General features: G+C 44.9%; 1 protein-coding gene across 1 annotated transcript in view; it reads left to right on the top strand.

Annotated features, from left to right (window-relative positions):
• The window catches only part of PLA2R1 (phospholipase A2 receptor 1), a 155109-nt gene that overhangs the window by 86952 nt on the left and 49399 nt on the right, over positions 1 to 18758 (top strand). The window contains exons 18-20 of the mRNA XM_082260092.1: positions 735 to 802; positions 13396 to 13502; positions 16296 to 16447. Of these exons, the coding sequence (XP_082116218.1) occupies positions 735 to 802; positions 13396 to 13502; positions 16296 to 16447 (327 nt within the window). The remainder of the gene's footprint in view (positions 1 to 734; positions 803 to 13395; positions 13503 to 16295; positions 16448 to 18758) is intronic.

The raw sequence follows: 18758 nt of genomic DNA on the forward strand, positions 1-18758 counted from the left end.
GTATCGATAAATTCAAGCATGAACCCAAAATCCAACTTCAAATATTAAACTCATATTTATTATTATAAGTAAAATAGTATTATTATAAGTAAAAAACAGCTTTAGATAATCAGGACTTCAAAGAGGTCACATCAAAACGTCAAACCTGCCCACCGCTTGGTACCTCTACGCGTTACGCCATATACATCATGACTTCAACTGGAGGAAGAAAAAGAAAAACCAGCAAGAATGAGTCCTTACATTTAAAGAGCACCTGTCATTTCAGATCCATCATGGCAGCGCCTGTTAGCGGGCATCCATTCACCTGCTGCCGCCACATCCCTCACCTTGTTGTGTCACTGCAGCATCACCAGCCGTCCCATTAAAGTGAAAGGGATGGTCGGTGAGTCAATAGTGGGTCAGAGGAAGAGCTGCTGCAGGACAGAGATGAGAGTTGCTCTTTAAAAATTATGATTTTATTCAAGTTGATTTAAATAAAGCCTTTTTATTAGTGATTTAAATTTTAAAAAGTCCATAAAGCTTACTGAGAAGATGCAGAGATTTGAGTTTAATCTATAGAATTCATCTTCCCTCTGGTTTGAATTATCCCCTAAAGTTAAAGATCTTGTCAGTAAAAGAATGGTTGTCTTGCTGTTTGATAAAGATAATAATAGCTAGTTTGTAAATATCTCTATACATTGTAATATTATTCTAAACATACCGGTCATCTAAAACCATACTTCCTATATTTCTAGCTGTCAAAAAAGAATGAAAAATGGTGGCTTGGCCTTGTTTATGAAAACCCACATGACGGCTTTGGAAGGTATCGGCATTTTTTTATTTTAATCCCAGGAAGGTGACGGGGCTACTGTATCATGTGGCCACTTTGATTGGCTCTTACAGTGATTATCTGTCCAGTTGGCTGCTGATCAGAGGCTTGACCGAGTGCTGTTGGTGACAGCTCAGTCACTGTGCTGGGAGTATGCAAATTGTGCGCTCTCAGCACACAGCCTCGTTCAAACATGAATGTGTATTTGTAGCAACTAGGCATTAAAGCCCACCCTTATTGGTGCCGCACATATGTGTTACACGGTCAGCACAGGGGTAAACACATCCGATTTAATCCTATCTAGACAGCTCGCAATAATGCGGATTTGATTGCCTAGGGTTAACATGTCTTTCCACTTTTGCAGTCAGATTTGAGAAAACCCTCACTAAATGTTTGTTATATGTTCCCATATGGTACAGCATACCTAAAAAAGTAAAAGAAAAATAAAAAAAAAAAAAAAAACCTCTTACCCTTTAGGCCCCTTTCACACTGGCAGAGTCCACCAGCGGATACACCTGCTCAGCAAGGGATCTCTCCGCTGATCCCTGTAGAGCAGTCAGTGTCCACTCCACTGATGCAGAGCTGACAAAGCACACTTTCCTCTATAGGCAGTCAGATGGAAACGAACCGCCTGTCTGTTTCCATCCGACTGTCATCTGATCGGATCTGCTGACATCTGCCGCTCCATAGAGGGAAATGGGTGGTCTGATCAGGTCCGCCCAAAAAACTGACAGGTGGACCCAATCGGTCCACCCGTGTGAAATGGGCCTTAGATCTTTTTTAGAAGGCCTGACACCGGAAAAAACTTTAAACATGCAATGCAGAAGGCCAGATTCTAACCCATTGTTAGGACAGACAGTTTTGAAGTCTAGTTTACAACTCATAAGGAGATCTGTCTGCACAGTACAGACAGGATTATTATGGTACATGTCCACACTACCTATCAAAAATGAAAAAATGTAAATCCCGAACACGTGTCCCTCTATTCAAAATAAAAAAACTCATACTTACTGAAATCCAGCATTGCATGCAAAGTTCTCCCTACTCCACTCTTCTACAGTCTGCCATCTGGAATTAACAGCCAGCGCATGCACAGACATGTTGTGGGTCTTCTTAACATTCACAGTAAGGAATCAGGTCTCTGCTGTTAAGATGGCAGAGACCCTGCAGTGCATCCCACAAACTGATAGGATGTGAATGTAAGCTCATATAAAGTAGGTGTTATCCCAATTTAGCTACAAAAAAAGGAAATGCCCTTTAAGCCTTGCAATTTCCTACCACTAGAGGCCCGTGTTGTTGTGTACAAGAAAATTCAGCTCATGGAAATTTTCTTTGAGACAAGACTTCCCTCTCCTGTATAAGGAAAGGAAACTAGTGGGGTGATTTTACTAATATGTGGGGAAATTATGTCAGGTAAGTAAATTTAGGTCAAAGTGATTTTTTTTTATGTTTGTAGAACAATCTTTAATTAGAAAGATCATTTAGGACACTGTTTTGTTTCAAAATGTCGCTTTATGCATTGACATTGTTCCTTAGACCCAGTCTGTCTGCACAGTATGGTTACCTGCTCATTTGGCATCATCCACAGGCAGCTTAAATTGTTACTAAACCCAGGAGCCTGCATTCACTATATCTGGTCTCCCACAGTACACAGAACATGGAAATGAAATTATTTTAATGAATATAAACTGCTAAATACCTTTTCTGATCAGCAGTATATAGCAGTCTTATGACTTCTATCAGTGTCTTGTTAAAGCTTGTAGGAGGAGTTTTCATTCTCCCACAATTGTCCTATCAGAATGCAGGACCCCTAATTAGTGATCGACAGATTATCGGCAAAGCCTATATATCGAGGGCCGATATGCACTTTCCCTGATATATCGGAATCGGCCACCAAGTTGGCTGATATTGCATATATATTTCGGAAAGGGCTTTTACCGGAGTGATGCCTGCAGCTAGAGGCATCACCCCGTTACCAGCGTCCAAAGCCGACAGTCGGCTGTCTTGTAATGACAACTGATGCGGCTGAGAACCCGCTCGGCTGTCATTACAAGGATCGGGAGGGGACGCCCTCCCGCCGCCTTCCGCGGCTCGCCCGGGTCTCCCGCCCCACCGGGAGACCCAGGCAACCAGCCTGCACAGCCGCCGAAGACCCGATCAAAGCCTCATTCGGCTCTAAATGGGTCTCCATGTAAAAACCCGGAAGTGATGACATGACATCACTTCCGGGTACTCGGCGCCGGATTAAAAAAGAAAGACAGCATTCAAAACAGCCAAACTTGGCGTTTTGAATGCTTTTAAGTGCAGAGGAGGGGTTTGGGGTCTTTTAGACCCCCAGATTCCTCCACAAGAGTACCTGTCAAAGAAAAAAAATAAAAATGTTTTTTAATGTACGAAAATACTGGACAATATCGGCCGATACCGATATGCAATGGCTAAAATATCAGTATCGGCAACGAAAAAACCATATCAGTCAATCACTACCCCTGACCCTGTGTCTGGACAGTGCTTATTGGCCCTGTGCTGATCACATGCACTCTACCAAGGGAAAAAAAAATCTCTAGGAATACACACCAAACTGAGCATGTGCAGCCTGTCCCCTGGCTTTCTAAATATCAGGATTTTTATTGGAGTCAGTGGAAGAAGGGGAGGATCAGAGAAGACAGGATCAAACAGCCTTTTTACACAATGCAGAGGATTAACCCCTTAGGTTTCACAGTGAGTATAACAAGCATGCTTTACTGCATATACACACTGATTTTACTATTGTGGGTTTAGTAACGCTTTAACTCTTCAATAGGGCACAGAATAGAATCCAACACAGTTTTGCTTCCGCTAATTTCAGTGTAGAGGATGTTTTTCCAGTCTTTTGCAGTGTAAGAATACAATGACTCTCCTAAGCCCTGTCTCTACAAATTACTAACATTACCTAAGGGAATATGGAAGACAAGCAGGGTGAGGAGGTCTAGCTAGGACTGAAATAATTAGCACCAAACAAGAGGGGAGGAGAGAGGGAAAAACAAAAATCATACAGTAAACAAGTTGTGGTGGCTCAAAATCAACACTTGATGACAGCATATTAGAGTACAATATTACCCTGAGACAGTTCAATACATCACATAAAAAATACAAGAGAGTAGGGCAGAACAGACACAATCTTTGTTGCCAACACTCTAGCTGGCATTCCATTAACCACATTGGGGCAGAAAGTACAAACTGTGCTTGCAGGTTGGTAGAACCTCATATCCAGGAAACAAATGTAGCGGGGTTAAACATGCCTAAAGACACTGTTTGATATGTGGGAAGGAACTAGGCTCCCTCTAGTGGTAGCTGCATGGAATTTCCTGGGCTGTGACTTCCTTTTCACAAGATGAAGAAACTACATCTCCCAGGCTGCTTTGCAAGATCCAGGAACTAGGCTCCCTCTAGTGGTAGCTGCATGGAATTTCCCAGGCTGTGACTTCCTTTTCACAAGATGAAGAAACTACATCTCCCAGGCTGCTTTGCAAGATCCAGGGTGCACGGCTGCACCGCACGGCACTATGGGGGAGGTTATTTAAAGGAAGAGAGAAGCGCGCGAAGGGGGGGCCTTTCTGCGCTGGACTCTGAGGAACCAGCGAGCGAGAGTGAAGGACTGACACTGGATATTGGGCCAGAGCCTTTTAGCCTGGAGGGACGACGTGGAACCGTCCCATCTCAAGCACGAGGCACATTCCTGGAGGTCATACTGCTGTTTGCCGAGACCGGAAGTCATCTGCCAGAAGGACCCCGTGCGGCTGGCATATAGCCAAAGGACTGAGACCGCAGTGGAAGCGCGCGAAGGAGAAACTTCTGTTGGTGAGAGGGCACATGCCCAATAACTGACTTTATCTGCTGAAGAGACAGTTTTATCTACAGATAGCGGTAGCGCAGCAGGAGGTGATAAAACCCCGGGGTTTATCACCATACTCTCTCAGGAGACTCATAGACAAACAATAAGGTCTGTAAAGGAGTCGCCAGAGGCTTATCTCTCTCGCAGAAGTTATTGCTCAGTTACGCAGACACCCTGCGGTGACAACTAACAGCTCGTTGTTTTCTCTCTCTTGATCTTTATTCCTAATCTGGATTACAAATGAGCTCTATTCAATAACCTTGCTAGCGAAGATCAACAAGAAAGAAGAGAACTCTGGGGGAGGGACTCAGATAGGCCCACCTACCTGGTACTGTGTCTAGCCTTAATGCAGGAGGAGTGTGGGGGTATTCTTTTACCTTTTTAAAGCTGTTTTAAATAACCTTTTATGGACTTGTATTGTATTGTATTGTATCTCCCCTATTCAATTTGATATATAGTAAACTAAGTTTGGTTAATTACAATCTTGTGCGTTGTTCCATTGTGTCACCCAGAGGGACTACTATTCAAGAAGGTAACAAGGTATTGTTGCATAGTGAAGTATTGTATTCCAACCTGTGTATCTATTTGATAGTCCAGTCCTATTCTGGGTCAGTTGTGCCTGAGGAGGGATCGAGCCAATTTGATTGGGTTGTTAGGCAGGGTGTAGACCCAATAATATAATCAGCAGCTCCTGCGGGGGTGGTGCTACACGTGGGGGCTCGTCCGGGATTTCTACAGTCCTGCAACACAACCCTCTCAGCCCCAGAATCCCCTCCCACGCAGAAATGGATCCTGTCGCTGCTGCTGAGTGGTGCAAGGAAGAGAATGTCATAGTGGAAAATGGCCTGGTGGTTGAAATCAAGGGAGAAGCCTGGACTGAAGAAAAGCTCCTCCCTGTTTTAAGGGCACTATCCACAGACAGGAAATTCTGGGTGATTGACATAAAAACTGACACCACTGCCCCACACACGTATGCACTGTGTGAGTGGAGGAAAGGGGTCCCTGATTATTTCAATGGAAACAGTGTAAAAACTATTGACCAAACAGAACTTTTCCTGATACATCCAGGAGTTCCTACTGCGGGTCCCTCATCCACCACCCCTGGGGTATCCAGCCAAGAAAAAGGTGTCCAAGAAGGGCATCCTGAGTCATCACCTTTGTCGACTTTTAGCTCAGAACTGTGTGCTGTTCTTGGGGAGATTGTGGCAAAATGTAGCAGGGACTCCTCGAGCTATCTGATGACTGGATATAGGAAGCTCCGGACATTCTCTGGGAAACAGCCTGTGCCTTCAGCAGAAGATGGGTTCGAAGAGTGGCTAGATACCGCCACTCAGGCTTTGGAGGAATGGGAGGTACCAGAACAGCACAAGAAGCAGAGGATCACAGAGAGTTTAAGGGGACCTGCATTAGAGGCTGTACGTAATCTAAAGCTTAGCAAGAAGAACTGCACTGCACAGGATTATTTGGACATTCTGCAAGATGTGTTTGGTCGGACGGAGAACGCGGCTGAACTTCTCTACCAGTTGGACCACTGTTATCAAGAAGAGGGGGAGAAGTTGTCCGAATTCATTAAACGTCTGGATAGGATTATCCACCAGATTTTGTTAAAGAAAGGAATAGACCCCCGGAAAATAGATGAGACTCGTGCACGACAGGTTCTGAAAGGGGCTCAACCTTTAGATCCCATTGCCATACTGTTACGAACTCGTCGAGATGGCGGCATTCTAGAATATCCCGATCTGATTCGAATGGTCAGAGAGGAAGAGGTCATGTTGGACAACAAGAAGAAAAGTCGGCAGTTTGACTCAACTGCCCGGGTTGGAGTGATAAGTGTGGAAGAGGGTGACTCTCAAGTTGAACTCCTAAAGACCCAAGTGTCTCAGTTGATAGAAATGGTGTCCATCCTGACTGGTCAGGTATCCACTCTACCCAAGGGGAGTATATCGGAGAGGCCAGATGAACCTGTTAGTCTCAGCACAGATCCAGAGCCACGGCCTGCAAAATTGTTAACTTGTTTCAACTGCGGGGGAGTTGGGCATGTTAGAAGGGTATGTCCCAGCTCAGGAAATGCTGCCGCGAAACCTCGCGAGCCAGCGGGAAACTTCAGAGGACACCGGTGAAGGAGTCAACCGGGTGTCCGCCAGTCTTAAGGGACTCCAGAAGTGGTGCAGGATCAGGGAAACTGAGTCAGGGGGTCAGACCCAAATATAACACCCCCAGTTCTAGACTCCGGGTTACTGAGGGAAGGAAAGTCAATGCACACCGGATTCGGCGGGGGCCTAGATCAAGGAAGAAAAAGGAGAAGAGGGCCAGGGTACAGAGAACTGAATCAGATAACAAGGCTACATCAAGAGAATTCCCAACTAACTTGGTCGGGCCCTCCCCAGTGGTCTCGGTTCAGGTGGAAGGAATTTACACAAGAGCCCTCCTTGACACAGGGGCCCAGGTGACTCTTTTGTATAGAGACTTCTATGATAAATATCTTACCCATCTACCTTTGCAGAAGTTGGAAGATCTGGAGATATGGGGTATTGGGACCCAAAGTTTTCCCTATGACGGGTATCTGCCAATCAAGTTGACCTTTGATCCATCAGTGGCTGGTGAAGCGGAAACCTTCGACACCTTAGCGGTGGTCTGTCCTCGTCCACCAGGGGCCAACCAAAGCTCTCTCATCGTAGGAACAAACACTGACCTGGTAAGGCGCCTTCTGATACAACTGGTCCAGGGACAAGATGCTCAGGCGCCAAGGATCCATCCCATGCTACGACAGGCCTACCAACGATTAGTGTTGGAGCAAGAGACCCCCGCAGAAGGAGTTGGACGACTCTGGAAGCTGGATAGAGCAGAAAAGGTCTTACAGCCAGGAGAGGTGGCCTGTTTTAAGGCTTCTGTTAAACTCACATGGCAACAGCCGGGTCCCTTCATTATCTTTGAATCAGGTCAAAAGGAGAGACAGAGAGGGATAGAAGTGATCCCTGAGGTGATCCCTTTGAAGGTGTTACAGGAAAACCGTGGAAGGGTTTTAGTGAGTGTCAGAAACACCTCTATTACACCAGTGAAGGTACCGGCCAGAGTGCTCCTGGGCCAAGTCAACCCGGCTACCCCAGTTGCCCCCATTGATTTCAAAGAAAAGGAACAGGGTGAAGCGGTTATAGAGGAGCTTTGCTCTGGAAACGCTGCCCTCCCGCCGGAATGGGTGAAGAGGGCCAAGGCACAACTTGCTCGATGGAGGGAAATATTCTCTAAGGACGAGTTTGACGTGGGATGTGCCAGGAGCGCCACTCATAAGATCCGCCTGAGTGAGGACAAGCCTTTCAGGGAGAGAGTCCGGCGAGTCCCCTTAGGTGACTTAGAAGATCTACGTCAACAGCTGGCAGAGCTCAAAAAGATCGGGATTATCCGAGAATCCAGGAGCCCGTATGCTTCCCCGATAGTGGTAGTCCGGAAGAAAAATGGATCTTTGAGGCTTTGTATCGACTACCGAACGCTGAACAGAAGAACCATCCCAGACCAGTATACCACTCCTCGAATCGAAGATGCCCTACAGAGTCTGTCAGGGGCGAAGTGGTTCAGTGTGATGGACTTAAAGAGTGGGTATTATCAGATCCCCATGCACCCCGAAGATCGGGAGAAAACAGCCTTCATCACCCCTGTGGGGTTCTTTGAGTTCAATCGCATGCCTCAGGGGTTGTCCGGGGCCCCTGCTACCTTCCAAAGGCTGATGGAGAGGACCGTTGGAGATATGAATTTGATAGAGGTACTGGTATACTTGGATGATGTTATCGTGTTTGGCAGAACTTTAGAAGAACATGAGGAGAGGTTGGAAAAGGTCTTGAAGAGGCTACATGAAGAAGGTCTGAAACTTTCTCCTGAGAAGTGCCAATTCTATCAGTCCTCGGTCCATTACCTGGGCCATATCGTGTCTGAAGAAGGGGTGGCCACAGACCCGGACAAGCTGGATGCTGTTGCTTCCTGGCCGAGACCCACAAATGTGACCGAACTCCGGTCATTCTTGGGCTTTTGCTCCTATTACAGGAGGTTTGTGGAGGGGTTCGCCCAGATTGCCCGACCCCTAAATGAGCTCCTGAAGAATGAAGAAGATGATGTCCCTGAGTTGGTAAAGCCGGCGAAGTCCACCATAGGCCCCCGGAAGGCTAAGGAATCCATCCAGGATCAGTGGACCCCGGAATGCGAAGGGGCCTTTGTCCAGCTGAAGGAAACCCTAACCACTGCCCCTGTGTTGGCCTATGCGGACCCCACAAAACCATATGAACTGCATGTTGATGCCAGCCGAGATGGGCTGGGGGGGGTACTTTATCAGGAGCATGAGGGTCATCTGCGACCTGTTGCCTATGTGAGCAGAAGCCTACTGCCTGCTGAAAGGAATTATCCTACTCACAAACTTGAATTCTTGGCCTTGAAGTGGGCAGTGGTTGACAAATTGAAAGACTACCTGTACGGAGCTGAATTCATTGTCAAGACAGATAATAATCCCCTCACCTATCTGTTGACTACGGCCAAGCTGGATGCAACAGGACATCGATGGTTGGCTGCCCTCTCTAGCTTCAATTTTAGCCTGAAGTATCGGCCAGGAATCGGAAATAGGGATGCAGATGCCCTATCCAGAAGGTTGCATGTTCCACAGGAACCTGCGGAAGAATGGACTCATTTGGCTCCAGAAGGGGTGCGTGCCCTATATCAGGGAACTGAATTTCGATCCCGAGGAGGGTCAAGAGCAGAAGAGATTGGGGTTTCGGCTATCGGAGTACCCAAATGCTACTGCCAGGTGACCCAAGTTGAAGGGGAGGGTTTGCCCCGGCTGTCCAAAAGGGACTTGCGGAAGGAGCAGTTGGAAGACCCTTTGGGAAAACTTCTCTTGGAAGCCCTGGAGATCCAGAGCCCTGAGTTGCTTCTAACTGACTCCCCTCAGGGGGCCCGTCTGTTGCATAGAGAGTGGACCCGGTTACAGATCAGAGAAGGAGTGGCCTACCGGAGAGGTCCATCTGAAGATCTGGAGGAGAAGTGGCAACTGTTCTTACCAGCTAAATACAGAGAGGGAGTTCTGGCCGCTCTTCATGATAATCATGGCCATCTGGGGCCCGAAAGAACCTTTCAGCTTGTCAGGGACAGGTTCTATTGGCCTTGTATGAGGGCCGAAGTTGAAGGATACTGTCATTCTTGTGTCCGGTGTATACAGAGGAAGACTCTGCCACGTCAAGCAGCCCCAATGGGCCATCTACAAAGTCAGGGACCCATGGAGCTGGTGTGCATTGATTTCCTTTGCTTAGAGCCTGATCTGAGTGGCCAGGGGAATGTCCTTGTGGTAACAGACCATTTTACCAGATATGCTCAAGCATTCCCAACAAGGGATCAGAAGGCCTCAACGGTAGCCAAAGTTCTTGTAGAGAAGTTCTTTGTACATTATGGGTTACCACAGCGCCTCCATTCTGATCAGGGAAGGGACTTTGAAAGCAGACTGATCAAGAGACTGTTAGATATGTTAGGCATTCAAAAGACTAGAACCACTCCCTACCATCCACAGGGGGACGCCCAGCCTGAACGATTTAACAGGACTCTTTTGGATATGTTGGGGACTTTGAGCTCAGAGAAGAAACAGCATTGGGGCAGGCACGTAGCTGCCATTGTGCATGCCTACAACAGCACTGTCAGTGATGCTACTGGATATTCCCCTTATCGGCTGATGTTTGGAAGGGAGGCTCGGTTGCCAGTGGATTTGGCCTTTGGCATTTCGCCTGATCATACCTCTTCAGCATCGCATAGAGGATATGTGGACCGACTGCGGAAGAGTCTGAAAGCGGCCTATGACAAGGCTCAGGCCACATCTGATCAACGTGGACTGCGGAATAAAAAAAATTTCGACCTAAAAGTTCGGATCCATGACCTGCAACCAGGGGACAGGGTTTTGTTGAGAAACTTGGGTGTCCCGGGAAAACACAAGTTGGCAGACCGCTGGAAGTCCCAACCTTATGTTATCTGTAAGCAACTGCCAAACCTTCCTGTGTACCAAATTCGGCCTGAGGGAAGTGTGGGTCCATTGAAGGCTTGGCATCGGAACCATTTGCTGCCTCTCTCTGAAGCGGTTCGTATGCCCCCTGTGGAAGACTTGTCAGCGGCCCCTTCGACTTCTCGCCGGTCCAGACCAGTTACCAGATCTCAGACGATGCTCCCAGATGAGGGAGAGGGAAGTTCTCCATCTGAAGATTTGGAAGATGAAGAGGAGGTACCCGACTGGTTGTGGTCATCTCAGTTGCCAGAACCCACACCTGCCTCCCTGTCTTCGTCTGACTTGGCTGATAGAGGAGCCCTTCGGGCAGAAGCCCCTGAATTCATACCCTTTCATATGCTTCCAGAAGAAGCAGCTGAGGATGAAGATCCTGAGGAGGAGGTTGCACCCTTCTCTGAAGAAGAACTGACCTCTCTTGAGCCATCAGGTGCCTCTGCGTTGGAACATGAGGAGGGGGACATGGAAGAATCCTCAGAAGTGCGTGATCCTAGTACCTCTGAGAGCATGCCTCCACGGGAACAGAGGGAAAGGAGAGTCATTCACCCACCTAAGAGACTGACCTATGATCAATTGGGTGAATGTTCGGAAGAAGCTGTTTTTATCTCCAAAAGGTCTCCTGACCAGCCTAGTTCCTCCACTGTAGATTTGGTGGGGGACAACCCTAGCTCACCCCCAGGCACAACTGTACAAGCCACCCAAGTTTTGGGGGGTCTGTGAGAGATCATGAGAACAAAGTATTGAAGTAGAAAACGTTTGCATTTAAGTTTGTACATAAGGATATTGGGTTTGGCCATTATAATAAGCACAGTTTTTGAGGTTCACAATTTGGTTTACTTTGTGAGTTAATGTTTGCGCACATTTTGTTGCTCTGACCTCACTATATGTTTTTTTTCTTTCTCACCTTTTGATGTTTTTTTTTCAACACAAACTTTAAGATGTAAGTGTTTAAGAAATTGCAAAGGCACATGTGCTTTTTAAAGGAGCACTATATAAAAGCACTAGAAATTAGCACTATATTAACACTGTAGAAATCACTTATTTGCTTATTAATTGCACTTTATCGTTTTACTGTTGCACTGCTATTAGAATACAAAATTGGATATATTCAGATTGACTTATTTCAGCAAAATGTTAATGTTTTTGTTGTATAATGCCAACCTATGCACTAGGGTACATACTGTTGACCTCTTTGGGGACCAAAGTTTCTCAAGTGGGGGGAGTGTGTAGCGGGGTTAAACATGCCTAAAGACACTGTTTGATATGTGGGAAGGAACTAGGCTCCCTCTAGTGGTAGCTGCATGGAATTTCCTGGGCTGTGACTTCCTTTTCACAAGATGAAGAAACTACATCTCCCAGGCTGCTTTGCAAGATCCAGGAACTAGGCTCCCTCTAGTGGTAGCTGCATGGAATTTCCCAGGCTGTGACTTCCTTTTCACAAGATGAAGAAACTACATCTCCCAGGCTGCTTTGCAAGATCCAGGGTGCACGGCTGCACCGCACGGCACTATGGGGGAGGTTATTTAAAGGAAGAGAGAAGCGCGCGAAGGGGGGGCCTTTCTGCGCTGGACTCTGAGGAACCAGCGAGCGAGAGTGAAGGACTGACACTGGATATTGGGCCAGAGCCTTTTAGCCTGGAGGGACGACGTGGAACCGTCCCATCTCAAGCACGAGGCACATTCCTGGAGGTCATACTGCTGTTTGCCGAGACCGGAAGTCATCTGCCAGAAGGACCCCGTGCGGCTGGCATATAGCCAAAGGACTGAGACCGCAGTGGAAGCGCGCGAAGGAGAAACTTCTGTTGGTGAGAGGGCACATGCCCAATAACTGACTTTATCTGCTGAAGAGACAGTTTTATCTACAGATAGCGGTAGCGCAGCAGGAGGTGATAAAACCCCGGGGTTTATCACCATACTCTCTCAGGAGACTCATAGACAAACAATAAGGTCTGTAAAGGAGTCGCCAGAGGCTTATCTCTCTCGCAGAAGTTATTGCTCAGTTACGCAGACACCCTGCGGTGACAACTAACAGCTCGTTGTTTTCTCTCTCTTGATCTTTATTCCTAATCTGGATTACAAATGAGCTCTATTCAATAACCTTGCTAGCGAAGATCAACAAGAAAGAAGAGAACTCTGGGGGAGGGACTCAGATAGGCCCACCTACCTGGTACTGTGTCTAGCCTTAATGCAGGAGGAGTGTGGGGGTATTCTTTTACCTTTTTAAAGCTGTTTTAAATAACCTTTTATGGACTTGTATTGTATTGTATTGTATCTCCCCTATTCAATTTGATATATAGTAAACTAAGTTTGGTTAATTACAATCTTGTGCGTTGTTCCATTGTGTCACCCAGAGGGACTACTATTCAAGAAGGTAACAAGGTATTGTTGCATAGTGAAGTATTGTATTCCAACCTGTGTATCTATTTGATAGTCCAGTCCTATTCTGGGTCAGTTGTGCCTGAGGAGGGATCGAGCCAATTTGATTGGGTTGTTAGGCAGGGTGTAGACCCAATAATATAATCAGCAGCTCCTGCGGGGGTGGTGCTACACAAACATACTATTATTCACAGTATGTAGCAGGGAGGTTCTGTCATAGATATGGTGACTTACCAGCTTGTATCAAACAAATGTTGTTTTATGATGTGATGATGTATGACAGTTTATCTTTAAATAGTTGTGTTTGTTGTGCTGGCAGATGGAAGGATGGGTCACCTGTTATCTACAAGAACTGGCAAAAGAAGCCAGAGAGCTACGATTTATCCATAAGAGGACAGCAGTGTGCCTATATCATGGCAGACACAGGTTGGTGCCACAAGATGGGCTTATCCCGCATCATCATACACACAGTATATTCATGTCTTCATAAGAAAATAAATGTATAGATTAGGGGAACGCTCATTTTATGCCTCTGTGTATCAAGTCATTTTTTTCCCTCCCTTTTGCTTATCATTTCCAACACCCTCAATATTCTGATTTATCTGTTACAGTGGGGAAAACAATTACTTGATCCCCTGCATATTTTGTAAGTTTGCCCACTTACAAAGAAATAGAGGGTCTATAATTTTTATTAAAGATGTATTTGAAATGATGCCGCATTAAGGGGCCAGTGGACTGGGTCATGTATTGTAAAATCTTGGATGAGAACCATCTCCCCTCAGCCAGAACATTGAAGATGGGTTGTGGATGGGTCTTCCACCATGACAATGACTCAAAACATACCACCAAGGCTACAAATATTGGCTTAATTGGAAACACTATAGGATCATGGAGTGGCCTAGCCAGTCCCCAGACCTTACTCCTATAGAAAATATATGGAGGGAGCTGAAACTTCAAGTTGCCAAGTGAAAGCCAATAAACATCAAGGATTTAGAGAAGATCTGTAAAGAAGAATGGACCAAAATTCCTCCTGAGATGTGTGCAAACCTAGTAACCAACTACAAGAAACGTCTGACCTCTGTGCTTGCCAACAAGGGTTTCTCCACCAAGTACTAAGTCATGTTTTGCTTGAGGATCCAATACTTATTTTACTCACTGACCTGCACCTCAATTTATAACATTTGTATCATGTGTTTTTATGGATTTTTGGTTGATATTCTGTCTCTATCATTTAAAATACACCTATGATAAAATTATACACCCTTATAAAATAGCAAACTTACAAAATCTGCAGGGGATCAAATAATTATTTTCCCCACTGTACATGGACTGCATTAAGCTACAGCTTTATGCAACAAAAAAAAAACTACTAAGGCTTTCTGTAATCCTGGGCAGCGAATGTGGGCTTAAGAAAAGAACTCAACAGGTTTCCAAAGGATCTGTTCAATTGAGTTCTTGATGTTGAAATCTAGGCATGGTGTATTTTTATAAAGTTACATTGGTCCAGCTTGGACATACATACATACATATGTATACACCATACCTGGCTGATGCCCATGGAACCTGGAAATCCCTGTAGTGGACACTGCTAATCCAGTCGGCTATAGCCACCAGCAGTGATTGCATGCATAAAACTGACAGACCGGTTGTACTGAAGTGGATCCATGATCGACTTCAGTACAACCAGTCTGCCTATAAATAAATCAAATTGTGGCCGCTCCATGTAGTGATTATTGTGTTCTGCTGGCAGGAAAGAATCCCTGCTGGTGCAGCGCAATAGTGCTGTGGGAGGGAATCCCCCATCAACACTGACTGTGTTAATGAAAGAATCAAGCAATTTTCTTTCCTTCCACCACAGGTGGTCCGCACCGCCTTCCCCCTTCTCCACCTCATCCAATTAGAGAAATGCAAAGCATTTTCTGATTGGCGCCTGTGCTAAGTGGCCGACCTCCTTGTATAGCCAGCCTAAAGAGGAACTGCAGTCTGCTCACATAATTTGTAATAAAAACATATTTGTCATTCTGAAGCTTCCCTCCAACCACTTTGCATATTATTTTAAATATACTGTGATTTTGTACTTGCCAAATATGCTGCAGAAATCTCCCTCCACTAAGTCTGGCTGCAGCCATTTTAACTGTGGCAGCTGAAGCTGCTGCCGGTTCACTTCCTAGATTTACACAGACACGCAGATGCATACACATATATATATATATATATATATATATATATATATATATATACACACAGACACACACATACACATATATACAGAAAGGCAGACACACTCACACCACTGCTTGCCAGCACATTTCTACTCTCTCTTTGTAGTCTCCTGTTATCTCCGCCCTCATGCAGCCATCTTCAGCTCTGCAGCTCTCCTTGACTCTCCTATGACTCACCCCCGCTCCCTTGCTGGCAAACTCTCATGAGAGAAACAGAGAGAGCTGTGCATGCTGTCATTAGCCTAGGCTAAAGACCAGACAAGAAAGTGGAAGTGGGCTGTACAAGGCATTTACTGGCAGAAAAAAAATGTTTTACTATCCTAAAATAAAACAACAAGGGCAGAAGATTTAATAGATGGAAAAATGCAAAAAAAAATGACTGAAAGTCCCCTTTAAGAATGACAGTTGGCACGGCACGAGTACAGTGAAATGTATGGTTCGTCTTCGTATGCAAAGCTCCATATCCAGATCTCCTGCACTGGGTTTTGGGTACAGAAAACAAATATTCATTCTATCTAGTTGGTGGGCATGTGAATCAAGATATCAAATGGGCATTATAAAAGCAGCAAATCTTCCAACTGGTCCCTGATCTGATCAAGTGAATGAACCATCCGTCGCTCCTCTAATTTTGTAAATGTGCGCCTTCGAATATCAGTTCTCAAGTATGTACAATTATTTCCTATGAATAAACTTGTAGGCTACTGAGCAGTTTGCATAGAGGATGGTGCAATATTTTCCCTAAACACAAAATCATGGGTTTGGCAACACAGACTTATCATTGGTATTCTACCATTACTTGTTTAGACATACAAGATAATTTCTTCTGTTCTGTGAGAGAAGTAGTCATAATTGTAAAGTTTATTATATACTATCATTCTACTTAAATCTTCCAGGATCACTGGAGGCGTTGTGTGGGTGGGTTGTGGGGAAGGCACGGCTAAGATTACAGATAATGCATTGTGTTGTATCAGTAATTCCAGAAAACTGTCTCTTCCAGGGCTCTGGGGTTTTTCAGACTGTTCTGCTATGAATTCAGCAATCTGTAAAATAGGCTTAATGCACACAATAGAAAAAGAAGAAATCCCTAAGGAAGATGACAAGCAGAAACATGGAACGTGCCCAGTGGATTGGCTGTACTATGGATATAAGGTTAATATATGCGGTCATTATTTTCCATATTCATTGTAGGTGATTAAATAGAATTTCCTGTGTAAAATTACAAACTGCTTTTGGCTTCTGGCCTCTACATGTAATGACAGATCACTGCTCATTCTGCAGAAGCTGGGTTACACCAGGGAGATGTGACATCAGATCTAATTTGTATCTCCGCCATCGGGTAAATATAGTATTGTTAGGCTTTAAATGCTCTATTGTATGAGGGCTGTATCGGAAGTAATGCAAGAGGGGGCATAACCATTTTTTTTAACTTACATGGGAAAATACAATAAAAATGTGGTTTGATGCACCCCATGATGTGCCTCCATCCCTATACAAACATAGATAAAAACACATAAAGTAGCCCTTAGGATTTTAAATGAGGCGCAACACAACTAATGGATAAATGGTACACAAATGTATTCATAAATACAATAGTAGTAGGGTAGTATATCAAACAAATGCCAGCATGTCAAACTGATTTGTAGTAATGACATGATAAATCCCTAAACAAAATACAGTATTCTAAAAATCAGTACATAATAAAAATAAAAATGCATCCTTACAACTCAACGCATTTTGTGAATCAACATTCACTTCCTCAGGAGCTGATGCACACATAAATATCTGTAAGGTAAAACAATTGACAAAATTGGTAATGAATACTATTGTTTTGAAGCTGAGTGGCAAGATAGTGGACCCATACTTACAAATTAACTAACATTGAATGCACATAATCATATTCCTATGGTAACCCGGGAGCTGTGGGCAAAGGATCCGCAAGAACCCAGAAGGACAAACTGAGCTGGATGTGGTCCAGGCACAATGGGAGAGTATCCAATCCAACATAATACCTAGAGTGATCACTGTAAAATATATATATATGTACCAAATTAGGGTATACGTATATTTGTATCCAACTATAATCAGCCAAAGTAGAAAGTAAAAAATATAATCGTATGAAGTAACATAAATTATAGGTTGATATTACTGAAAGTGTACTTAAAAAAGTGAAAGCTAAAGAAATCCATATACAAAAAAAATCTGTGACAAAAGAAAGAAAAGAATACATAGGCCATTCAAACTTCTTATGTAGGTAGAGTAACTCCTCTAAAGTAACTCCATATATGATGGATTCCAAGCAGTAGCAATGTGAGTTCTTGACAAAGGAGGGGTACAGGCTGTCCACCATCCACAGAAAACTACAGAATGTAGTGGGGCCTTTTAAAATAATTTTTAGTCTCAGGGCAACCTAGTCTAAGAGCTCGTTCACACACAAGACAGCTTTTTTACCACCACCACCCCTCAAGTGCTCCTCATTTAACTGCAGAGGCAACAATCAAGGTTGTACACATACTGTGACTGCAATTCTTTGCTTTGTGACTGCGGCTGGATTTTGACCCCCGTCGCATTTCGCAGGCAGTACCTCCTGCTGAACCTAACCCATTCAGGTTAATAGGGCAACGCTTTAACTGCGTGCATTACCCATGGTTGCGGCATGGCGTTGCTGCATTTTGAGGGTTAAAGCAGGCAGCGAGGAGGCAACATAGCTCCTCACCGCCTCTCAAATGCTGCTGAGAAATGACCCGACCTACACTTTTCAGAGGAGTCGCAGTCCTCAACGCTATTGTGAGCAAGCCCTAAAAAAGCAGTTCTGATTGTATAGGATTAGAGATCAGGATTAAACTACGTATGTACATACATACTTACACAAGCTTACATACACACGTTCATAAACTAACATACATACATACACATACATGCACGCACGCACACACATATATCCTTTTAACAAATACAGATTGTACCTGCCCCCACACTGGGTGGACTGTTTGCTTAGCAGAGCACTGTAGCTGGAGGCATAGCAGGTCCAGACTCAGGAAGACGCCTCCCCCATCCACAGCTCTATATTGTTCCCCTGATCAAGCATTTTCTGTGCTGTATCTATACAGGGTTGGAAGTGGCAGAGCCTTGAACTTTACATCAGCACAGTCGGAGCTCTATCTACAGCCTTTCTCAACCAGGATGTCGCACACCTATGAGGACCTTAGACGGCAGCCCAAAGTGTCGCCGCACCTCGGTTGAGAAAGGCTTATCTTTGATCAGCCTGAACCCGTCCTTCGTCAAGAACACAATAACGACACTCTGCCTCTGTTTGAAATCCATTATTTACCTGCAATAAAAAAGAAAAAGAAGAAGTGTTACTGAAGAGGAAGAGTTACTCTTTCCACATTTGAAATTTAAACAACCTATGTAAGTTAATAAAAAAGTTATGCCCACTTTTGCCTTTCTTTCGGTACAATCC

The sequence above is a fragment of the Pelophylax lessonae genome (genome assembly GCF_965119305.1).
Source record: "Pelophylax lessonae genome assembly, chromosome: 6".
Lineage (NCBI taxonomy): Eukaryota > Metazoa > Chordata > Amphibia > Anura > Ranidae > Pelophylax > Pelophylax lessonae.